The following is a 24,375-nucleotide window of genomic DNA, read 5'->3' as shown; positions in this document are numbered from 1 at the left end:
GGCTGTCCATAACAAAATCCACTGTCCTTCAAATGTTTCCTTGCTGAACCAATTAAGATGTCTATTGATTCCAAAATAAATGCTTTTTGTACTTTGCAGCCTCAGATTTGTTGGATTTCTGAACTGCCTTCACTGTCACAGCTGCCTCAGTGATTTGATTGTGGGTAATTCAATTCAATTCAATTCAATTCAATTTTATTTATATAGCGCCAAATCATAACAGAGGTTATCTCAGGGCACTTTTCATATAGAGCAGGTCTAGACCGTACTCTTTATAGTTATATTTACAGAGACCCAACATTGCCCCATGAGCAAGCAATTGGCGACAGCAGCCAGTAAAAACTCCCTTTTAACAGGTAGAAACCTTGAACAGAACTACTGTACTAATACAATAATGTAAAAAGAATCCAGTTCAAAAAGTCTTGTATTCACCGTCCTTCAAAATAGTCACAAAAAATATACTTAAGTTAAAAATGTAACAGTATATGTCATCCAAATCGTCACGAGATAAATTTTGAGATGATTAATGTGGTAGGAAAGAGGAAAAAATTATACATTCATTTGTCAAACTTTTATCCAATCTGTGCTTTTTTTATTTTTATTTTTAAATTTGGTCTCTCTGGGCCTCAAAGACTGATTAAAATGAAACCACCTGAGACGTTTAGAAGGGAAATCTCCTTTTGATGCAACTGCTAACAGCTCATAGACATCTGAAACTTGATAAGGGGTTCAGTGTTTTTTGAGGTGTCAAAAAGCAAGTGGGTTGGGAACCACTGGTTTATTTTATTGTACTTTGTAAGCCTATCGTGTCATTTTTAATTTGATATCTTATTCTGAAATCTAACATGTAATTACAGTTTTCAAATTAATGTAGTGGAGTACAAAGTACAGTATTTCCCTCCGACAGTTATTGATTAGTATACAGTAAAGGACAGTGCTTGAGTAAATGTACTTTGTTAAATTCCACCACTGACCATAATAAATCAGGATGGAACAGTATTTATCTATCTTTCCATGAATAAATAGAATTTTCGGTTACTGCCACTGCACATAGGTGACACAGTACATTTCATCCCTGTGAAACAACGGCCCCCACCCCACACATAAAGTACTGCGGAAGGTAAGGTCCGAAGTGGCATCATATTTCTGGCCTCTTCTTCAGATATGTCTGGTGTCTGCCCAGTGGAGGAGGAGACCAGACAGAGTTGCATCCACAAAGCTCCATCTCATACCGGATGAACTGCTTCCATAAGACATTATTCGGCCTTACCAGGGGTCGACAGGTCTCCACCCACCTGTGGGCCTCCAGGAGAGTCACACCACGGTGCTCCATCAGATAGGCCATGCACAGGGTGCTGGAGCAGCTCGCACAGGCGCTGCAATTCACAAATGTGCAGCCTCTGTGCTGTATTTTATCTGTCGTTGGCCTCTCTGTCATCAGTATGACTTGTTTTATGGATAGTCCTTCTGAGTTTATTCCCTTATTTTTTGCTTAATTTCCAAGTTTTTGTGTAAAAATTTAGCAAATTTGATTTTTAGTACTTTGTAAATACATTTTGGTAATATTATTATTTAAACAATTATTTGAAAAAATTATATAAAAATGAAAAATTAAGAAATTAGGAGAGCACATGAGTGATCAAGAAACATGTCGGACACATTGCAGGGGAAAAGCAATACAAATTTACCAGCTTAAAATAAGAATGTAAGACAGCTTCAGTGCTTGGTAATCAAAACAAGATAAACATCGAGACGTGATTATGTCATGTCTTGTCAATGGGAAAATTTGATGTTGTTAATGAAAAGGTTTCATAGTTACTAAGAAATGCAGATTAGTCCTCTGCAGGGACATGAATTTCATAGCAAATTGAATGGAAATCAGGTAAGAGGTAGTAGGAGCCTTATGGTTAGACTGAAGTGTAATCTTTTAAGGTATCTCATCCTTCAAAACACACAAACACATTTGAAAGTAACCATTTTAAGTTATTTCATGTAGAATTCTTTAAAGGATTAAAGAATTGTGTAGTTGTGATAATTTGCTGCAAATATTGAGTCGAAGTGTAAATGACTGAGTTTTTTTGAATCACATGAGGCCAAGTGTGAATGGTTGTTAAGAAGGGATCATAACAAAAGTAATCTCAGGGCTCTTTTCATATGGAGCAGGTCTAACCCGTACCCTTTACAATATTATTCAGAGAGACCCAACATTCCCCCATGAGCAAGCACTTGGCGACAGTGGCGAGGAAAAATTCCCTCATAACGGGAAGAAACCTTGAGCAGAACCAGACTCTGGGTGGCTGGCCATCTGCCTTGACCGGTTGGGTTGGAGAAAGAGAGGAGGGGAAGAGAAAAAGAGAGAGAGAGAGAGAGAGGGATAATGCCATCCTTTCATCCCTTCCCAGGAGGTTTAACAACCATTCACACTTGGCCTCCTCCAAAAAGTATGACTGATATGAATATGACATCCAGCATTTATTTATTGACTTTTTTCAGTCGTAAAATGGTCCTTATTGCCCTGCCAAAGAATTTTCGGACTCTCTTCAGCGGGCTCTTCTTGACTTTAGCAGGCAGACTTTCATCGGGTGACCCGCCACTGGCCGATGCATCCTCAGCTGGACTGGTTGCACCTTGGCTAACAGTTGGTTCCTTTATAGCCGAGCCAGTAGTGTCTATTCCTGCAGCAGCTTCTGCTCCTTCAGAAGACTGAGGCATGTTTTTAATGCCATCACAGGAGCCAGGAAGGACTGAGCCTGCGTCTGTATGACGAGGTATGGCCGAAGGCTCTTCCTCTTTGGGCTCTTCCTCAGCCGCACAGTCAAGAAATAGGTCCATGTTGTCCATTGGTAAGATCCTCATTTTCTCTAAAGAATCTTCAACACTGAATAAAACATGACAATAAATGAATGGATCACTCAATCAAAAAAAAATCTGTCCATTAATCCAATCATGTATCTATCCAACCCTACTGAAAACAAAACACAGGCACTCACTAAAAGCTGGTGTCTATTTCATCTTCCAGATGGACCATTGTTACAAAGGGGTGATCGAGAGCCTTCCCGGAGTGATTCTCTTCTCTGGGTCTGTATCTAGAAGGCATGTCAGGAGGCTGACAAAGGCTCTCTGATCCTCCAGCTCAATGGATTCCCGTGTGTCTGGGTTGTGCTGATTGAAAACAAAGTAGGTGACAGTTCAGTTTTAACTGCTTCCTGTCTCTCAGTGACAGAGGATATTGGTATTAATTCATTGTGTAGTCATGAAATGGACCACTTACTGTTATCAGGTCATCCAGACTTCTGATTGTTGTGTCCCATGTTTTCGGCTCAATTCCAGTGTCAAGCTGGTATTCCCTTGGGTCTACAGGAACAAAACATGCAGGTCAGATACTTCTTCCTGAATGTGTTAAATATTATAAAAGAGTTGTTGCCTAACTGGGAGATGTAAAATTGTGAACTGCTGAGCAAGGTTAAAATACCTTCATCCACCATCTTGGGCTGTCCAAGTGCTTTTCCACCTTGAAAAAATTTTGTGTGCATTTCCCAGCACAGAGAAGGTGGTCAGCTGGCTGGCCCAGGACGTCTACAATGCCCCTCATCTGGAGAGAGAACATAAAGAATCACATCAGCCAACATCCTACAACAAGCCCCCTCTCGGGTTTGGACATGTATCTGGGGCACAATTTAACAGTCTTTGCATTTGAATCTAGATCGGTTTGGTTACTTACTGACTGGTACTGCAGTCTATCGCAAACAGGTGTTTGCAGAGGTACAAGACCCGAGCACACAGCCTAGACTCCAAGCGTCCTATGGCCTCGGAGAAGGGGAGGCCCAGGGTGACTTCAGGTGCCCTGTGTGTATCGTACAAGAGTCACAAGAGCTATTAAGTACACTGTCAAATTCAGCATATGTACTGACGACTGACACAGCCTCTGCTGGATCATTTACAGCATAAACACACAATTGCAAACATGTTAAAAGATGAGCTTTGCAGATTGAACCTACCTGTAACCCAGAGGCTGAATTGTCTTCCCAAATACCTCTTCTCGGACACTGAACGACACGCCAAAATCTATTAGTTTTATTCTGAAGGGCTCACTCAGATGGTTTGCCAGCATTATATTGTCTGGCTTCAGGTCTGAGTGAACCACACCAATGCCCTTCAGAGCATCCAAGGCCATCAGCAACTGCAGAGACAAAGGACACAATGTAGACGGTTAAAGTTACCATTGACCAGGGTGCAGGCTTAAACAGATCAAGAAGAAATACAGTTATGTTACTTCAGTATGTAACTTCTTTCCCAGCTGGCTGAGTATCTTGCCGTTACTTGTTGATAGATTGATCAAAGCCACAGTCTTTACCTGGTGGGTTATTGGCCGTATCTCATGGAGAGAGTGGCGTCCCTTGCTGTTCGCTGAGCAGTTGTAAAAGACTCCTGTCCAGCATTTCAAACACTAGACAGGTATGTCCTTTGTGTTGAAACTGCTCAAAGAAATGAACCACATTCTTCATGGCTGGGTCAAGCACGCTCACTGCTTCAAGCATTTTGATCTGTGGGAAAATAGGAAAAATGACATAGGTACTTAGCATTCTAGATGAAGTTCATTTAATAAGCAAAACATAAGCAAGAAAACATGAAAAACCTAATTATCAAAACGCATTAAATAAATTACCTCTCTTTTAGCGGTCTTTTCGGTTTTCAGGATCTTGAGGGCCACGTCCTGTGCTGTGATTAAATTCACAGCTTTAGCAACTTTGCCAAAGCACCCTTCGCCGCTGAATTCTTTAATGAGGTAGCGACTTGTGCTGCTGCACAGTGTGTCGCTTATTTGCACCTCAGAGCTCTCTGATTTCTTCTTCTCATCTGTTACCGCGGACAGAGAAGCAGTACATGAGGGAGAGGAGGAGAACATGCGAAGGTTACAACATGGAGTCGGCAGGGGTCATTCAGTCAACAGAACATGCACAAATGTAGCTGAAGCATTCAGTATAGTCATGTAAATAACATTTGGTTGTCATTCTACGACCAATTGAAGAAGAATATTACGTCCGATATACTGAAAATGGCCAATGACTTCTTCAGTGATATTCCCAAAGAATGAGAAGAGCAACATATACCGAATGAGAAAGAACGTGATCAAATGCTACACTGATCTTCAGCATTCAGATCATTTTCTCAAGAAGAAGTTACTCTGCCGTGTAAAAATGCTCATTTAAGTTTGAAGTCTTGAATTGAAAATGTTACATTACTAGGTAGGTATTATCGGAAACATTTACTTAAAGTATAAAAAGTTAGAAATGTTTCAAACTCATAACCTGCAAAGTGACCTCTAGCTTCAGAATGAAAATTAGATACTTATAGTACAAGCATCCTAAGCACTGTGCTTGAGTAAATGTATTTAGTTACTTCTCATCACTGTGTGTGTGTGTGTGTGTGTGTGTGTATGTGTTGAGTCTTACTTACCAGTTTTATCTGCTGTCAAACAGCTGGCTGAATCAGAACGTGAAGACATTTTGCTGCAACAAATGTTTTTCCAGATGTGCTACTTCTTCAGTGTAACTTCTTCAACTAACTCTGGTCTGTGTTCTCACCTGAAGGTAAACAGACCAGCTCTTGATGACACCACAATAGAACAAGATTCTATTCTATTAGAGGAAGATTCCATTCTAATCCTTTATCTGAAGAATGAAGGACAATCACTTGGTTTACAGACAAATTGTTCATTTCTGATTTATGCAGTTGATCACTTTCTATCCAATGTGTATTTCAAGTATAAGCATTCTAATTATAAGTCTTTTAAAGCTATGGCTGTCGCCACGTTTAATGGTCTGTTTTAGCCATAGTTACCTTTGTTTACCTGTTTATAGCAGAATGCAGTAGTTCTCTCTCACACACACACACACACACACACACACACACACACAGAGCATATGTACAGTAGGTCAGTCATTTCTTTTGTTCAGACTTTACACCTTTTGCTCCAGAGAATTCTGGCTTCATAAATTCAGCTCACATGCTGTCATGAAGAAAGGCAAGAGAGGCTTCCACCCCCAGATAAGGAGCTGTCACCAAGCAAAGAATTGCTGAACACTGTTGTGGATGATCAATCAAACTGCTTTACAATTGTGCAATTTAAGGTTTTGACGTTAAATAGTCCTCATAATTACACTGTGCATGAGTTTATGGAATACTGTTGGTGAACTACTGAATTGTGAAATATTTTATGCATAACATTTGAAATTCACTGCTTTTGAATTTTAAAGTCAGTTATTTTGAAATGCAGTTGAATATAAGCTACCTTTTGTACAGATTTCAAGATGTTTATGTAATATAATAATAAACAGAATTGCTGGCCGTATTCGTAGTCATAGTGTGTGCGTGCGTGTGCTTTTTTAGTGTATGTGTGTGTGTGTGTGTTAGTGGTTGAGACAACTCAAAAAGGGACAGGGTTCATTCGTTCATCAGAGTTAAGCCATTCCCATAGAAATGCATGGAAACTCATGGTCATCGAGCTACATTTTTCATCTTTTTTCCCCAAAAGTGTATTGGAAAACTTTTTTTATAATTAATTCTCACTTCAGTCTATCTGGTCATTAAGTGTGTGTGTGTGTGTGTGTGTGTGTATTGAGCGTACGGGAGCAAGAGAGCTTCAACCCCTCAGCTCGTCCTGGTGCCAGCAGCCAGATTGTATTAATGGCATAAATGAATCGAGCCCAGGAACCTTCGAGGGCGTGTTAGTGGCAGCAATGTTTCCAGAGGGAAGAATATTCCCTGAACCCCGGGTGACTTTGGAATAAATAACACAAGAGCCCTTTGTTTTCAATCATCAGCAATACAGTAGAGCCACCTGCATTACAATGTTTCTAGCTACTGGCTGACGTTAATTGGCTGTCAAAATACGGTGTTGACTGTTGGACCTGGTTGTCACAAAGCAGTGTTTAATGTAATGTGCCATGCTGGAGGAAACTGAGTCAACTCAGATTTACATGAAGTGCAGGTTCAGTATCGACCTGCAGGACTACATTTTTCAAATGAGATATCATTGACCGGTAACTAAAAGTAAGAATTTACAGTTCTGGAAACTGGTTTGAACTGACTGGTTTGTCTGTTCAGTATGAAGCTACAGCTAGCAGCAGGTTAGCTTATTTGAGCTAACTTAGGGATGACAAGACTCTTGCAGGGCAAACCAGTGGAGACTCCAGGATGCCACCACTTCCTGTCGAAATAGGTCCAGCTGTAATCCTCCATAAATCCACAAATTCAGGTTTTAACACTTTGGATTTTGAATAATTTAAACCAAAACAGATATAATGTCTTAATTAGTGAGCTTTAGTGGTGCTGGTAGGTGATTCTTTTTACCTTTGGAAAGAACCAGGGTAGCTGTTTCCACCTGTTTACACTAAGCTAGGCTAACCAGCTGCTGGTTCCAGCTTCATTTTGAACAGATGTGAGAGTCTCTAAGCAAGAAGGGTAATAAGCGTTTTTCCCCAAAAATATCAAAATATTCCTTTAAACATTTGAAAGTCTGTGTAACTAGGGCACCAAAATGAAAGCTGAGCTAAAGCTTGTAGTCATAACTGCTACCTGCATCATTTTATGAAGTCTGGACATAAATATTATTTTAGACCACAGTTTTACAAAGGGCTATGTGTTAGACTATTTTTGAGGAGGTGGTGCATTTATGCTCAGATAAGCCAGTCATCTGCTGGCTGTAACTTCATATTTAGCATACAGACATGAGATTGGTATTAATCTTCTCATCTCACTCTCAACGAGAACGTGAACAAGCTGATTTTCCCAGAAAGTTGAGCTCCTCCTTTAAAATACAACAAAGTAGCTGACCTGAGTTTTAACTGCTGTCAGGGTGTTGGGTGCACATGTAAATGTCTTTATTTTTATTCAGACTAAATGTCTCGCAAAACAATCTGCATGGTGCGGCTTGTGGTGTTAAAATGGTGGTTATCTGTAAACTGTCAGTCTGGTTGTTATATGGCTGCCCAGCACCTCTCTCACCAGTTGTTCTTCTGACTTGCACCACTTGTGGCTTTGCATTGAAACTCTAGTCTGAAATGTTGATTGTTTTAACCAAAAAAGTATTTTGTAAGAACAAACTGGCCAACAGCTGCATTGCTACGACAAATGGGGGCTTACTATCGGGAATTATCTCGGGGGATAGGTTGACCACTGACATATTAGCTTAAACTTTCCTCTAAAGTAGTAGTAGTAGTGTGTGCTTATGTTTAGAGCTGACAGACTTGTGCCCAATTGTGAATGATTTTACTATGATTGGTCATAATCTCTCTCTCTGTTGAGAGGAAAAGAGATATAATCCAGTTGTTTCTTGGCAGAATCCCAAGTCCATATTATGTCCCAAAAATATATTTTTATTGCGGGATAGGCAAAAAAAAATTCAGCCTTTTTGTAATCTAATTTTTTTAACAGTTCACAGCTCTCTTCATGAGTGAAATAAACACCACAATTAGTTTGAATATATTGAGTCATTCATGCTGAAATTAGCATGATTTCAAGGTGTTTAATGACCTTATAGATAAATAACTAAGTATTAGGTATGTAGGTAGGAATGGCTGTCCATAACAAAATCCACTGTCCTTCAAATTTTTCCTTGCTGAACCAATTAAGATGTCTATTGATTCCAAAATAAATGCTTTTTGTACTTTGCAGCCTCAGATTTGTTGGATTTCTGAACTGCCTTCACTGTCACAGCTGCCTCAGTGATTTGACACCTGGATATAATCAGGGGTAGCAGTTTTTTTAAGATACTGAAGTCAGAGTAGTTCAATTCAATTCAATTCAATTCAGTTTTATTTCTATAGCGCCAAATCATAACAGAGGTTATCTCAGGGCACTTTTCATATAGAGCAGGTCTAGACCGTACTCTTTATAGTTATATTTACAGAGACCCAACATTGCCCCATGAGCAAGCACTTGGCGACAGCAGCCAGTAAAAACTCCCTTTTAACAGGTAGAGACCTTTAACAGAACCCGGCTCACTGTACTAATACAATACTGTAAAAAGAATCCAGTACAAAAAGTCTTGCATTCAAAGTCCTTCAAAATAGTCACAAAAAATATACAACCATTCACACTTGGCCTCCTCCAAAAAGTATGATTGTTAGCCGATATGAATATGACATCCAGCATTTATTTATTGATGTTTTTTCAGTCGTAACAAGGTCCTTATTGCCCTGCCAAAGAATTTTTGGATTCTCTTCAGCGGGCTCTTCTTGACTTTAGGAGGCAGACTCATCGGGTGACCCGCCACTGGCCGATGTATCCTCAGCTGGACTGGTTGCACCTTGGCTAACAGATGGTTCCTTTATAGCCGAGCCAGTAGTGTCTATTCCTGCAGCAGCTTCTGCTCCTTCAGAAGACTGAGGCATGTTTTTAATGCCATCACAGGAGCCAGGAAGGACTGAGCCTGCGTCTGTATGATGAGGTATGGCCGAAGGCTCTTCCTCGGCCGCACTGTCAAGAAATAGGTCCATGTTGTCCATTGGTAAGATCCTCATTTTCGCTAAAGAATCTTCAACACTGAATAAAACATGACAATAAATGAATGGATCACTCAATCAATAAACAAATCTGTCAATTAATCCAATCATGTATCTATCCAACCCTACTGAAAACAAAACACAGGCACTCACTAAAAGCTGGTGTCTATTTCATCTTCCAGATGGACCATTGTTACAAAGGGGTGATCGAGAGCCTTCCCCGGAGTGATTCTCTTCTCTGGGTCTGTATGTAGAAGGCATGTCAGGAGGCTGACAAAGGCTCTCTGATCCTCCAGCTCAATGGATTCCCGTGTGTCTGGGTTGTGCTGATTGAAAACAAAGTAGGTGACAGTTCAGTTTTAACTGCTTCCTGTCTCTCAGTGACAGAGGATATTGGTATTAATTCATTGTGTAGTCATGAAATGGACCACTTACTGTTATCAGGTCATCCAGACTTCTGATTGTTGTGTCCCATGTTTTCGGCTCAATTCCAGTGTCAAGCTGGTATTCCCTTGGGGTCTACAGGAACAAAACATGCAGGTCAGATACTTCTTCCTGAATGTGTTAAATATTATAAAAGAGTTGTTGCCTAACTGGGAGATGTAAAATTGTGAACTGCTGAGCAAGGTTAAAATACCTTCATCCACCATCTTGGGCTGTCCAAGTGCTTTTCCACCTTGAAAAAATTTTGGGTGCATTTCCCAGCACAGAGAAGGTGGTCAGCTGGCTGGCCCAGGACGTCTACAATGCCCCTCATCTGGAGAGAGAACATAAAGAATCACATCAGCCAACATCCTACAACAAGCCCCCTCTCGGGTTTGGACATGTATCTGGGGCACAATGTAACAGTCTTTGCATTTGAATCTAGATCGGTTTGGTTACTTACTGACTGGTACTCGCAGTCTATTGCAAACAGGTGTTTGCAGAGGTACAAGACCCCGAGCACACAGCCTAGACTCCAAGCGTCTATGGCCTCGGAGAAGGGGAGGCCCAGGGTGACTTCAGGTGCCCTGTGTGTATCGTACAAGAGTCACAAGAGCTATTAAGTACACTGTCAAATTCAGCATATGTACTGACGACTGACACAGCCTCTGCTGGATCATTTACAGCATAAACACACAATTGCAAACATGTTAAAAGATGAGCTTTGCAGATTGAACCTACCTGTAACCCAGAGGCTGAATTGTCTTCCCAAATACCTCTTCTCGGACACTGAATGACACGCCAAAATCTATGAGTTTTATTCTGAAGGGCTCACTCAGATGGTTTGCCAGCATTATATTGTCTGGCTTCAGGTCTGAGTGAACCACACCAATGCCCTTCAGCGCATCCAAGGCCATCAGCAACTGCAGAGACAAAGGACACAATGTAGACGGTTAAAGTTACCTTTGACCAGGGTGCAGGCTTAAACAGATCAAGAAGAAATACAGTTATGTTACTTCAGTATGTAACTTCTTTCCCAGCTAGCTGAGTATCTTGCCGTTACTTGTTGATAGATTGATCAAAGCCACAGTCTTTACCTGGTGGGTTATTGGCCGTATCTCATGGAGAGAGAGTGGCGTCCCTTGCTGTTCGCTGAGCAGTTGTAAAAGACTCCTGTCCAGCATTTCAAACACTAGACAGGTATGTCCTTTGTGTTGAAACTGCTCAAAGAAATGAACCACATTTTTCATGGCTGGGTCAAGCACGCTCACTGCTTCAAGCATTTTGATCTGTGGGGAAAATAGGAAAAATGACATAGGTACTTAGCATTCTAGATGAAGTTCATTTAATAAGCAAAACATAAGCAAGAAAACATGAAAAACCTAATTTTCAAAACACATTAAATAAATTACCTCTCTTTTAGCGGTTCCTTTGGTTTTCAAGATCTTGAGGGCCACGTCCTGTGCTGTGATTAAATTCACACCTTTAGCAACTTTGCCAAAGCACCCTTCGCCGCTGAATTCGAGAAAATTCAGAGAACCTACCCGAGAGAAAATCTAATTTGTCTACCAATTAAGGCATGATAAACGTGTGATGTCGAAAATGTTGATTTTGCCATGTGTAGCAAAATGTCGACAGTTTCCACAGCAAATTCTGTGTCTCCACCTCTTACGGAAAATTAATTAATTAAAATCAAATCAATGGGGCTTCTCCTCAACATACTAAATATCATTTTTAGTCATTAATGAGTTAGAGGAATAGTTGGACATTTTGGAAAATATACAATTTACTATATCTTGACAGGAAGTCACTGTGTCTAGCGAAGAAACAGTCCAGCACATAGTTACCAACCACAGCCTGACATTTGTGTATGGACTAAAACAAAAGTGACATAAACATGTAAAACAGTGATGACATGTAAATTAGTCGGCTTTAGAGGTGCTGGTAGGCTGATTTTGTTACCTTTGAAAGAGCCAGGCTAACAGTCCCTCCCCAATTTCCAGTCTAAGCTAAGCTAAGCTAATTTGGCTGCTGACCAGAAAGATATCGCAGAGATCATCAAACTATGTATGATCTTAAATATTATAAAAGTAATGTGTTGGAAAACATCCCATTAAACTTTTGTAGAATTGAGGCTGTGATGGCCTCAACTCTGTGCTGTGATGGCCTCAACCCAATGACTAATTTAGTCATTGGTCAAATAAAAGTACATAACAGGTATCATTTGTCATTCATACTTGCATCCATTTGTCACAAAAGCCACGAGTTAAAACCCGTCCTAGTCTCATAATTCAAAGACAGGGAAGTCTGTGGTACAACTGACTTCCAAAAGTACGAGGAACCTCTCAGGTTTGAGCAACAGGGTCGGTCCTATGTTGCCAACCACTCCCTCCTTGATGGACGGTCCGAACATTTATGTGTGTCCGATGTTCCTGGCGCATCCAGGGATCTGTGGCGACAGTTTCTACGGAGCTCGGATGGTTAAGATTGTGGAGAGAAAATTGAGGAGGGAAGGAGTCGTCATCAGACCGATCCACTGGTCCTGAAGAACAGGAGCAAGGAGTCAGAGTCAAACACTAATAGTATTACATCTTAAAACCAAGCCTTTCATTAGAGCATCACCCTGCATGGACTACTGCAGAACTCAGTGTTTGGTATGTACATAAATATTTGTTGCGTAAAAATGGTGACCAATTCTTTATCCAACTAGAATAAACCGTTTCCATGGTTATTTGAATACTGGCTGAATATAATGACTTTTGGGCTTTTGAAACCCATTAAAGCTCTAATGTAGACATTTAATCAGACATCTATGAAAAACACTCCTGATATTTCTTTTAATACAACAAAACTGAAACACCTTGCATTCAGAAAGTACTCATACCCCTTCACTATCTTCACATTTTATCAATCTCCACTCAATACCCCATAATGACAAAGTGAAAACAGAATTTTTGAAATGTCTGCAAATTTATTAAAAAAGTCAAAATGGAAAAATAAACACTGAAATAAGTACTCAGACCCTTTGCTATGCCACTTGAAATTTAGCTCAGTTGCCTCCCATTTCTCCTGATCATGTTTCTACACCTTGATTGGAGTCCACCTGTGGTAAAGTCAATTGACTGGACGTGATTTGGAAAGAACCACGCCTGTCTATATAAGGCCTCACAGCTGACAACGTACATCAGAGCAAACCAAACCATGCGGATGAAGAAACTGTCTGCAGAGCTCCGAGACAGGATTGTTTTGAGGCACAGCTGAATGGCTACCCAAATAAATAAATAAATAAATACATAAATACATAAATAAAATAATAATAATAATAATAATAATAATAATAATAATTCTGCTGCATCGAAAAGGTTACCAAGAGCAGAGTGGCCTCCATAATTCTTCAATAAAAGACGTTTGGAACAACCAGGACTCTTCCTGTCACTATGGGGTACTGAGTGTAGATTGATGAGGGACGATTTTAGCATAAGGATGCAACATATAACAAAATGTGAAGGAAGTGAAAGAGTCTGAATACTTTAGGAATGCACTATATGTATACAAAACATAAGGACCAACAGAAATTAGTCTTTCAAGTCGCACCGGCAGTGTATCCACGACGACTGAGAGCCATCAGACGACCTGTCCTGTACCGGCTCCTTCCTTCACCTCCTTGCTCCTGCTGCAGCCTGTTACCTGTGTGAGTGGAGTAGTCATCTTGGCCAGTGGACTGGCTGGAAGCAGCTCGTTCCTGAACCAACCACCTGACATAACAATAAGACTTCATGATTTAAAAATAATAATAATAATAATAATAATAATAATAATAATAAAGGTTGTAGCTCACTTAACTGTAGCTTTAGAGCTCACAGGATACACCATAACACATAAGTAACCTGCCAGGTGTGTATTGGTGGGTAAAAAAAAAAAAGAAAAAGTGTACCAGAGGGTGCTGTGACTGTTTGGCCAGCCTCCTCCTCTCCCTGGCCGACAGCTGGGGGGTCTTCTCAAACTCTGGGGTGCGGGGGACTGGAAAGGCATCACCTAGGGGGTCTCAACAAACATACACACACCCACAAAAAAGCAAACTTAGTCCCAGGCATCTCTACATAAACTTTGGGGATGTATTACACTATAGTTAGTTTCAAAGTATGGTTCCATTCCTTTATAGTTATATCATCCTGGTGATACTAGATCCTTAAATAACTATCGACAACTTCAATTATTTGTCCTTCATTGAGCAACACATGTTATAGATGTAAATTTGTTTTATGGTACATTTAGTAGTAAGTAGGTTAAGTAAGTAGTAAGTAAGTTCTTCAAGATAAACAAGCATGATTTGAGCTTTACCACTGACAGCAGAGACCAGTATTGGTTTAGGATGGTCTAACAGAAGATCGCATTGTGTTCAAAGTATCAAAATATTAACTTCCTGCCTCTAGACCACAGGCAACATTTTAAATGTTTGATAGGTGTACATGGTGACAAGACTGGTGACGGTAAAGTGAGGTTTGTACTCCAGAGAAGGAGAGGGGAAAAAAAAAAACCATCCATCAGTGTTGTAGTAGCCCCAGGAGTTTTGGATGGATGTGTGCTGTGAAAATTCAGATCTTGAGTGACCCCCCCGAAACCCAATTCACTGTCAAGTCTGTACTAGGGCTGGATATGGGCATTGTCTCCCAATTCAATTTGATTTTGATTCACAAAGTCCAGAATCGTTTGATTTCAATTCTTGTATTTGTTTAAAAAAACTGAACAAATGATATTAGGTTAAGCAAAGACACCTCTGCATACACACACAGCACATGAAACGTTTACCATTATTTTCTACAGCATCATCAAATATAATTAAACCCACCTGGATCACGCAAGAGCTCACTTGGTCAGCCATCTTGGAAGTCTACTACACGTTCGATTGGACAAGTAGACTCTACCTTGTGATTGGATTGTCACTGTCCTATCAGATTCAGGTGTGAAGACGGAAAAAACCTTTTACTTGTAACTTCAGCGTCACACAGAGTGTGGGAACTTTGAGCGCTGAGTTTTACACACAGCTTATTGCTTCGTATCTGTATACAGATGTTCAACAAAAGCACTCCCCCCTCCCCCACAGTGTCTCTGTGTAACCTCAACCCCGATTCCATTTCCTCCAAGATTTTATTCAGTTTTTAAAAAAACAAAAACAAATTCAAATGTTTTCTACACACGATCAAACTTGAATGTCTCATGTCAATTTATTTTACAGGTTTACTAAGGTGGATTTTCAAACATCCCTTTACAAGCTCAAATCTTATTGAAACTAATTTAAGCCCGTACATTTCTGTAGTTAGCTCGTTGGCAGGGCCAGACTCAATAAGTACAATCCACACACTGCTCATTCGGCATCCACGGCCTCGCATCTCATAGTCAGAAATAATATCTCTTCAACAAACACAAACAGACATCATATCATTGAGTTTTTCTTGCAGTCTATCCCTCCCGTGGATACGATCTCTAGATTCGAGAAAGCCAAAGTCAGCTAACCATCCTAATGCGTGACCGTCCTGTAAACGGCAGCGGGTCTACATGGACTAACTATTCACGTCCACATTCACATCCACACGTTGGAATAATTTGATTGCAACAAAGTAGACATTTAACATATGGTGCAGCCCTAACTGAACCACTTACAAGTAACCACTGCATACACAGAACACTTAGCACAGATGCACGTTTACTGAGAAAGCTGCAAATGCAAAGATCAGTGTTGGGATGTTAAGAATCAATACCGGATCATTCAAACGAAAAATCAGATTAATCGGAAATGTTTTTTTCATCCAGCCCTAATTTGCACTAGCTGTGTAATTTTAGTGACCGTGATACAAAAGAAAAGAGTTGCACATCTTGATTTCATGGTGGTCTTACCAATGAATGCACTCTCTGACTCCAGCAGAGAACCTCTTGCAGATCCCCCCATCACACTCTTCTGCAACATACACACAACTCTTTTCATAATTCAACTCTGATAGTTACAGTCAGTTAATATAGTATATATATTCCATGTAGAGAATTTCTGAAGCAGATTATTGTAGAATCTCTCAAGCATAGGTGCTTGATCTATCAAAACATTATCTCTTTTCAACTCACCAGATAATCATTTTGCTGTGGTGGAGACAGGTCAAGATAATCTGTGACACAAGAAGAACATTGTTTACTTTCTTTGCTGCAAATGCAAAATGGTTGTGAAAAAAAGGAGTAAATGCAAAGACCCGTGGATGTCACTGTCCTGATAATGTGCCCAGATACAGATCACCAAGTAGAAATGGGGCCATAGAAGACATTTTATCCTCAACATCCACATTAACCAAAGAAAATCTCCATCTGTCAACCTGGTAAAATATACATGAACAAAAAATAAACTGTCTTTCCAGGCAACTCTCCAACTGAAACAACTGCAACGGGATATATAGGATTTTTTTTTTTTTTTTTTTTTAATTTTAACATGTAAGGAGAGCTAACCGTCCTGAACTGTAGACCTCTGGCTGCTGAACTGGCGATTTGGATCCCTGTAGTCATTCCTTCTCCTGCTGGTCACACCCACTTCCTCCAGCTTTGGAACCTCACTGGAGCCCAGCCTGAACTTCCCATCTGACTCGCAAATACAGATACCAACAATTTATGGCTGATATTATTGATTTGCAGTGGAGTGCAGTTAAAATTCTAAAACCGGAGTGTTACCTGCGTATTTAAGCTGAAGGGAGTTGTGGATTCGCAGCAGGTTTCTGGGATCCATGTTTCTGGAGTTGGGCCTTCGGACTGGAGCTTGGAGCCGCAGCCTGGCCATATCAAACACATCCACCATGGGATGCTCCCCATGTCTGGACAAATAAAGACAAGTGCACACACACACACACACACACACACACACACACACACATACAGAGCATATGTACAGTAGGTCAGTCATTTCTTTTGTTCAGACTTTACACCTTTTGCTCCAGAGAATTCTGGCTTCATAAATTCAGCTCACATGCTGTCATGAAGAAAGGCAAGAGAGGCTTCCACCCCCAGATAAGGAGCTGTCACCAAGCAAAGAATTGCTGAACACTGTTGTGGATGATCAATCAAACTGCTTTACAATTGTGCAATTTAAGGTTTTGACGTTAAATAGTCCTCATAATTACACTGTGCATGAGTTTATGGAATACTGTTGGTGAACTACTGAATTGTGAAATATTTTATGCATAACATTTGAAATTCACTGCTTTTGAATTTTAAAGTCAGATATTTTGAAATTCAGTTGAATATCAGCTATCTTTTGTACAGATTTCAAGATGTTTATGTAATATAATAATAAACAGAATTGCCGTATTCGTAGTCATAATGTGTGCGTGCGTGTGCTTTTTTAGTGGATGTGTGTGTGTGTGTGTGAGTTGTTGAGACAACACAAAAAGGGACAGGGTTCATTCGTTCATCAGAGTTAAGCCATTCCCATAGAAATGCATGGAAACTCATGGTCATCGAGCTACATTTCTCATCTTTTTTCCCCAAAAGTGTATTGGAAAACTTTTTTTATAATTAATTCTCACTTCAGTCTATCTGGTCATTAAGTGTGTGTGTGTGTGTGTGTGTGTGTGTATTGAGCGTACGGGAGCAAGAGAGCTTCAACCCCTCAGCTCGTCCTGGTGCCAGCAGCCAGATTGTATTAATGGCATAAATGAATCGAGCCCAGGAACCTTCGAGGGCGTGTTAGTGGCAGCAATGTTTCCAGAGGGAAGAATATTCCCTGAACCCCGGGTGACTTTGGAATAAATAACACAAGAGCCCTTTGCTCTCAATCATCAGCAATACAGTAGAGCCACCTGCATTACAATGTTTCTAGCTACTGGCTGACGTTAATTGGCTGTCAAAATACGGTGTTGACTGTTGGACCTGGTTGTCACAAAGCAGTGTTTAATGTAATGTGCCATGCTGGAGGAAACTGAGTCAACTCAGATTTACATGAAGTGCAGGTTCAGTATCGACCTGCAGGACTACATTTTTCAAATGAGATATCATTGACCGGTAACTAAAAGTAAAAATTTACAGTTCTGGAAACTGGTTTGAACTGACATCAGAAAAAAAATATGTAATTTAAAGTTTCCATTTTCTTGCTAAGAGTTAGTTGAGAAGATTAATACCACTCTTGTCTGTTCAGTATGAAGCTACAGCTAGCAGCAGGTTAGCTTATTTGAGCTAACTTAGGGATGACAAGACTCTTGCAGGGCAAACCAGTGGAGACTCCAGGATGCCACCACTTCCTGTCGAGAAATAGGTCCAGCTGTAATCCTCCATAAATCCACAAATTCAGGTTTTAACACTTTGGATTTTGAATAGTTTAAACCAAAACAGATATAATGTCTTAATTAGTGAGCTTTAGTGGTGCTGGTAGGTGACTCTTTTTACCTTTGGAAAGAACCAGGGTAGCTGTTTCCACCTGTTTACACTAAGCTAGGCTAACCAGCTGCTGGTTCCAGCTTCATTTTGAACAGATGTGAGAGTCTCTAAGCAAGAAGGGTAATAAGCGTTTTTCCCAAAATATCAAAATATTCCTTTTAACATTTGAAAGTCTGTGTTACTAGGGCACCAAAATGAAAGCTGAGCTAAAGCTTGTAGTCATAACTGCTACCTGCATCAATTTATGAAGTCTGGACATAAATATTATTTTAGACCACAGTTTTACAAAGGGCTATGTGTTAGACTATTTTTGAGGAGGTGGTGCATTTATGCTCAGATAAGCCAGTCATCTGCTGGCTGTAACTTCATATTTAGCATACAGACATGAGATTGGTATTAATCTTCTCATCTCACTCTCAACGAGAACGTGAACAAGCTGATTTTCCCAGAAAGTTGAGCTCCTCCTTTAAAATACAACAAAGTAGCTGACCTGAGTTTTAACTGCTGTCAGGGTGTTGGGTGCACATGTAAATGTCTTTATTTTTATTCAGACTAAATGTCTCACAAAACAATCTGCATGGTGCGGCTTGTGGTGTTAAAATGGTGGTTATCTGTAAACTGTCAGTCTGGTTGTTATATGGCTGCCCAGCACCTCTCTCACCAGTTGTTCTTCTAACTTGCACCACTTGTGGCTTTGCATTGAAACTCTAGTCTGAAATGTTGATTGTTTTAACCAAAAAAGTATTTTGTAAGAACAAACTGGCCAACAGCTGCATTGCTACGACAAATGGGGGCTTACTATCGGGAATTATCTCGGGGGATAGGTTGACCACTGACAGATTAGGTTAAACTTTCCTCTAAAGTAGTAGTAGTAGTGTGTGCTTATGTTTAGAGCTGACAGACTTGTGCCCAATTGTGAATGATTTTACTATGATTGGTCATAATCTCTCTCTCTCTGTTGAGAGGAAAAGAGATATAATCCAGTTGTTTCTTGGCAGAATCACAAGTCCATATTATGTCCCAAAAATATATTTTTATTGTGGGATAGGCAAAAAAAAATTCAGCCTTTTTGTAATCTAATTTTTTTAACAGTTCACAGCTCTCTTCATGAGTAAAATAAACACCACAATTAGTTTGAATATATTGAGTCATTCATGCTGAAATTAGCATGATTTCAAGGTGTTTAATGACCTTATAGATAAATAACTAAGTATTATGTATGTAGGTAGGAATGGCTGTCCATAACAAAATCCACTGTCCTTCAAATGTTTCCTTGCTGAACCAATTAAGATGTCTATTGATTCCAAAATAAATGCTTTTTGTACTTTGCAGCCTCAGATTTGTTGGATTTCTGAACTGCCTTCACTGTCACAGCTGCCTCAGTTATTTGACACCTGGATATAATCAGTGGTAGCAGGTGTTTTAAGATACTTAAGTCAGAGTAATTCAATTCAATTCAATTCAATTCAATTTTATTTCTATAGCGCCAAATCATAACAGAGGTTATCTCAGGGCACTTTTCATATAGAGCAGGTCTAGACCGTACTCTTTATAGTTATATTTACAGAGACCCAACATTCCCCATGAGCAAGCACTTGGCGACAGCAGCCAGTAAAAACTCGCTTTTAACAGGTAGAGACCTTGAACAGAACCCGGCTAACTGTACTAATACAATACTGTAAAAAGAATCCAGTACAAAAAGTCTTGCATTCAAAGTCCTTCAAAATAGTCACAAAAAATATACTTAAGTTAAAAATGTAACAGTATATGTCATCCAAATCGTCACGGATAAATTTTGAGATGATCAATGTGGTAGGAAAGAAAAAATTATACATTCATTTGTCAAACTTTTATCCAATCTGTGCTTTTTTATTTTTATTTTTAAATTTGGTCTCTCTGGGCCTCAAAGACTGATTAAAATGAAACCACCTGAGACGTTTAGAAGGGAAATCTCCTTTTGGTGCAACTGCTAACAGCTCATAGACATCTGAATCTTGATAAGGGGTTGAATGTTTTTTGAGGTGTCAAAAAGCAAGTGGGTTGGGAACCACTGGTTTATTTTATTGTACTTTGTAAGCCTATCGTGTCATTTTTAATTTGATATCATCTGGCCTCTTCTTCAGATATGTCTGGTGTCTGCCCAGTGGAGGAGGAGACCAGACAGAGTTGCATCCACAAAGCTCCATCTCATACCGGATGAACTGCTTCCATAAGACATTATTCGGCCTTACCAGGGGTCGACAGGTCTCCACCCACCTGTGGGCCTCCAGGAGAGTCACACCACGGTGCTCCATCAGATAGGCCATGCACAGGGTGGTGGAGCAGCTCGCACAGGCGCTGCAATTCACAAATGTGCAGCCTCTGTGCTGTATTTTATCTGTCGTTGGCCTCTCTGTCATCAGTATGACTTGTTTTATGGATAGTCCTTCTGAGTTTATTCCCTTATTTTTTGCTTAATTTCCAAGTTTTTGTGTAAAAATTTAGCAAATTTGATTTTAAGTACTTTGTAAATACATTTTGGAAATACTATTATTTAAACAATTATTTGAAAAAATTATATAAAAATGAAAAATTAAGAAATTAGGAGAGCACATGAGTGATCAAGAAACATGTCGGACACATTGCAGGGGAAAAGCAATACAAATTTACCAGCTTAAAATAAGAATGTAAGACAGCTTCAGTGCTTGGTAATCAAAACAAGATAAACATCGAGACGTGATTATGTCATGTCTTGTCAATGGGAAAATTTGACGTGATGTTAATGAAAAGGTTTCATAGTTACTAAGAAATGCAGATTAGTCCTCTGCAGGGACATGAATTTCATAGCAAATTGAATGGAAATCAGGTAAGAGGTAGTAGTAGCCTGATGGATAGACTGAAGTGTAATCTTTTAAGGTATCTCATCCTTCCAAAACACACAAACACATTTGAAAGTAACCATTTTAAGTTATTTCATGTAGAATTCTTTAAAGGATTAAAGAATTGTGTAGTTGTGATAATTTGCTGCAAATATTGAGTCGAAGTGTAAATGACTGAGTTTTTTTGAATCACATGAGGCCAAGTGTGAATGGTTGTTAAGAAGGGATCATAACAAAAGTAATCTCAGGGCTCTTTTCATATGGAGCAGGTCTAACCCGTACCCTTTACAATATTATTCAGAGAGACCCAACATTCCCCCATGAGCAAGCACTTGGCGACAGTGGCGAGGAAAAATTCCCTCATAACGGGAAGAAACCTTGAGCAGAACCAGACTCTGGGTGGCTGGCCATCTGCCTTGACCGGTTGGGTTGGAGAGAAAGAGAGGAGGGGAAGAGAAAAAGAGAGAGAGAGAGAGGGATAATGCCATCCTTTCATCCCTTCCCAGGAGGTTTAACAACCATTCACACTTGGCCTCCTCCAAAAAGTATGACTGATATGAATATGACATCCAGCATTTATTTATTGACTTTTTTCAGTCGTAAAATGGTCCTTATTGCCCTGCCAAAGAATTTTCGGACTCTCTTCAGCGGGCTCTTCTTGACTTTAGCAGGCAGACTTTCATCGGGTGACCCGCCACTGGCCGATGCATCCTCAGCTGGACCGGTTGCACCTTGGCTAACAGTTGGTTCCTTTATAGCCGAGCCAGTAGTGTCTATTCCTGCAGCAGCTTCTGCTCCTTCAGAAGACTGAGGCATGTTTTTAATGCCATCACAGGAGCCAGGAAGGACTGAGCCTGCGTCTGTATGACGAGGTATGGCCGAAGGCTCTTCCTCTTTGGGCTCTTCCTCAGCCGCACAGTCAAGAAATAGGTCCATGTTGTCCATTGGTAAGATCCTCATTTTCGCTAAAGAATCTTCAACACTGAATAAAACATGACAATAAATGAATGGATCACTCAATCAATAAACAAATCTGTCCATTAATCCAATCATGTATCTATCCAACCCTACTGAAAACAAAACACAGGCACTCACTAAAAGCTGGTGTCTATTTCATCTTCCAGATGGACCATTGTTACAAAAGGGTGATCGAGAGCCTTCCCCGGAGTGATTCTCTTCTCTGGGTCTGTATCTAGAAGGCATGTCAGGAGGCTGACAAAGGCTCTCTGATCCTCCAGCTCAATGGAATCCCGTGTGTCTGGGTTGTGCTGATTGAAAACAAAGTAGGTGACAGTTCAGTTTTAACTGCTTCCTGTCTCTCAGTGACAGAGGATATTGGTATTAATTCATTGTGTAGTCATGAAGTGGACCACTTACTGTTATCAGGTCATCCAGACTTCTGATTGTTGTGTCCCATGTTTTCGGCTCAATTCCAGTGTCAAGCTGGTATTCCCTTGGGGTCTACAGGAACAAAACATGCAGGTCAGATACTTCTTCCTGAATGTGTTAAATATTATAAAAGAGTTGTTGCCTAACTGGGAGATGTAAAATTGTGAACTGCTGAGCAAGGTTAAAATACCTTCATCCACCATCTTGGGCTGTCCAAGTGCTTTTCACCTTGAAAAAATTTTGTGTGCATTTCCCAGCACAGAGAAGGTGGTCAGCTGGCTGGCCCAGGACGACGTCTACAATGCCCCTCATCTGGAGAGAACATAAAGAATCACATCAGCCAACATCCTACAACAAGCCCCCTCTCGGGTTTGGACATGTATCTGGGGCACAATGTAACAGTCTTTGCATTTGAATCTAGATCGGTTTGGTTACTTACTGACTGGTACTCGCAGTCTATCGCAAACAGGTGTTTGCAGAGGTACAAGACCGAGCACACAGCCTAGACTCCAAGCGCCTATGGCCTCGGAGAAGGGGAGCCCAGGGTGACTTCAGGTGCCCTGTGTGTATCGTACAAGAGTCACAAGAGCTATTAAGTACACTGTCAAATTCAGCATATGTACTGACGACTGACACAGCCTCTGCTGGATCATTTACAGCATAAACACACAATTGCAAACATGTTAAAAGATGAGCTTTGCAAATTGAACCTACCTGTAACCCAGAGGCTGAATTGTCTTCCCAAATACCTCTTCTCGGACACTGAACGACACGCCAAAATCTATCAGTTTTATTCTGAAGGGCTCACTCAGATGGTTTGCCAGCATTATATTGTCTGGCTTCAGGTCTGAGTGAACCACACCAATGCCCTTCAGAGCATCCAAGGCCATCAGCAACTGCAGAGACAAAGGACACAATGTAGACGGTTAAAGTTACCTTTGACCAGGGTGCAGGCTTAAACAGATCAAGAAGAAATACAGTTATGTTACTTCAGTATGTAACTTCTGTCCCAGCTGGCTGAGTATCTTGCCGTTACTTGTTGATAGATTGATCAAAGCCACAGTCTTTACCTGGTGGGTTATTGGCCGTATCTCATGGAGAGAGAGTGGCGTCCCTTGCTGTTCGCTGAGCAGTTGTAAAAGACTCCTGTCCAGCATTTCAAACACTAGACAGGTATGTCCTTTGTGTTGAAACTGCTCAAAGAAATGAACCACATTCTTCATGGCTGGGTCAAGCACGCTCACTGCTTCAAGCATTTTGATCTGTGGGGAAAATAGGAAAATGACATAGGTACTTAGCATTCTAGATGAAGTTCATTTAATAAGCAAAACATAAGCAAGAAAACATGAAAAACCTAATTATCAAAACGCATTAAATAAATTACCTCTCTTTTAGCGGTCTTTTTCGGTTTTCAGGATCTTGAGGGCCGCCCTGTGCTGTGATTAAATTCACAGCTTTAGCAACTTTGCCAAAGCACCCTTCGCCGCTGAATTCTTTAATGAGGTAGCGACTTGTGCTGCACAGTGTGTCGCTTATTTGCACCTCAGAGCTCTCTGATTTCTTCTTCTCATCTGTTACATGGACAGAGAAGCAGTACATGAGGGAGAGGAGGAGAACATGCTAAGGTTACAACATCATGGTGTCGGCAGGGGTCATTCAGTCAACAGAACATGCACAAATGTAGCTGAAGCATTCAGTATAGTCATGTAAATAACATTTGGTTGTCATTCTACGACCAATTGAAGAAGAATATTACGTCCGATATACTGAAAATGGCCAATGACTTCTTCAGT

At 40.4% G+C, this 24,375-nt stretch overlaps 4 protein-coding genes across 7 annotated transcripts; all 4 read right to left on the bottom strand.

Moving 5' to 3' along the window:
- Positions 1–9,054: 9,054 nt before the first annotated feature.
- Positions 9,055–12,362, bottom strand: LOC120787915 (homeodomain-interacting protein kinase 1-like). 4 transcript variants are annotated; one of them, XM_040123405.1, is made up of 9 exons: positions 12,253–12,362; positions 11,342–11,469; positions 11,027–11,218; positions 10,671–10,852; positions 10,393–10,516; positions 10,144–10,263; positions 9,942–10,025; positions 9,660–9,832; positions 9,055–9,546 (listed from the first exon to the last, which is right to left on the bottom strand). In XM_040123405.1, the coding sequence occupies exons 3-9, from the start codon at positions 11,210–11,212 to the stop codon at positions 9,246–9,248; spliced, it is 1,170 nt and encodes a 389-aa protein (XP_039979339.1). In that variant the 5' UTR covers positions 11,213–11,218; positions 11,342–11,469; positions 12,253–12,362; the 3' UTR covers positions 9,055–9,245. The 4 variants fall into 4 exon arrangements, with proteins under 4 accessions (XP_039979339.1, XP_039979340.1, XP_039979338.1 ...); XM_040123406.1 differs by having other exon boundaries at positions 11,342–11,394; positions 12,253–12,356; XM_040123404.1 differs by lacking the exons at positions 11,342–11,469; positions 12,253–12,362 and having other exon boundaries at positions 11,027–11,285.
- On the bottom strand, positions 12,275–16,761 carry LOC120787918 (centrosome and spindle pole associated protein 1-like). The gene is made up of 7 exons (XM_040123409.1): positions 16,638–16,761; positions 16,419–16,547; positions 16,047–16,087; positions 15,825–15,885; positions 13,864–13,973; positions 13,524–13,671; positions 12,275–12,471 (listed from the first exon to the last, which is right to left on the bottom strand). Exons 1-7 carry the CDS (start codon positions 16,759–16,761, stop codon positions 12,275–12,277), a joined length of 810 nt encoding a protein of 269 aa, XP_039979343.1.
- Positions 16,762–20,961: 4,200 nt separating this feature from the next.
- Positions 20,962–22,801, bottom strand: LOC120787916. The gene is made up of 4 exons (XM_040123408.1): positions 22,773–22,801; positions 22,571–22,654; positions 22,289–22,461; positions 20,962–22,175 (listed from the first exon to the last, which is right to left on the bottom strand). The coding sequence occupies exons 1-4, from the start codon at positions 22,776–22,778 to the stop codon at positions 21,770–21,772; spliced, it is 669 nt and encodes a 222-aa protein (XP_039979342.1). The 5' UTR covers positions 22,779–22,801; the 3' UTR covers positions 20,962–21,769.
- A 298-nt stretch (positions 22,802–23,099) lies between these two features.
- LOC120787919 (homeodomain-interacting protein kinase 1-like) lies at positions 23,100–23,844 on the bottom strand (the record flags this gene model as incomplete). The annotated part of the gene is made up of 3 exons (XM_040123410.1): positions 23,100–23,142; positions 23,297–23,478; positions 23,653–23,844. Coding segments are annotated over 3 exons (417 nt in total), but the record flags the coding sequence as incomplete, so codon positions are not given.
- Between the last annotated feature and the right edge of the window lie 531 nt (positions 23,845–24,375).

The sequence above is a fragment of the Xiphias gladius genome, unplaced genomic scaffold, assembly GCF_016859285.1.
Source record: "Xiphias gladius isolate SHS-SW01 ecotype Sanya breed wild unplaced genomic scaffold, ASM1685928v1 HiC_scaffold_82, whole genome shotgun sequence".
Taxonomy (NCBI): domain Eukaryota; kingdom Metazoa; phylum Chordata; class Actinopteri; order Istiophoriformes; family Xiphiidae; genus Xiphias; species Xiphias gladius.
Note: the sequence above shows the minus strand (reverse complement) of the source record. Positions and strands in the feature narration are given on the sequence as shown.

What these genes read in the sequence shown, in the direction of transcription:
- LOC120787915 (XM_040123404.1), bottom strand. Translation starts at nt 11,245, where the DNA reads ATGTCATTTTTCCTATTTTCCCCACAGATCAAAATGCTTGAAGCAGTG. An exon ending in TACGGCCAATAACCCACCAG is followed by an intron (nt 10,853 to 11,026) that starts GTAAAGACTGTG and finishes TTGTCTCTGCAG; the next exon opens with TTGCTGATGGCCTTGGATGC. An exon ending in ATTCAGCCTCTGGGTTACAG is followed by an intron (nt 10,517 to 10,670) that starts GTAGGTTCAATC and finishes CGATACACACAG; the next exon opens with GGCACCTGAAGTCACCCTGG.
- LOC120787918 (XM_040123409.1), bottom strand. Translation starts at nt 16,761, where the DNA reads ATGGTGGATGTGTTTGATATGGCCAGGCTGCGGCTCCAAGCTCCAGTC. An exon ending in GAGGTCTACAGTTCAGGACG is followed by an intron (nt 16,088 to 16,418) that starts GTTAGCTCTCCT and finishes CTTGTGTCACAG; the next exon opens with ATTATCTTGACCTGTCTCCA. An exon ending in CACAGCAAAATGATTATCTG is followed by an intron (nt 15,886 to 16,046) that starts GTGAGTTGAAAA and finishes TGTATGTTGCAG; the next exon opens with AAGAGTGTGATGGGGGGATC.
- LOC120787916 (XM_040123408.1), bottom strand. An exon ending in GTCTGGATGACCTGATAACA is followed by an intron (nt 22,462 to 22,570) that starts GTAAGTGGTCCA and finishes GTTTTCAATCAG; the next exon opens with CACAACCCAGACACACGGGA. An exon ending in GAAATAGACACCAGCTTTTA is followed by an intron (nt 22,176 to 22,288) that starts GTGAGTGCCTGT and finishes TGTTTTATTCAG; the next exon opens with TGTTGAAGATTCTTTAGCGA.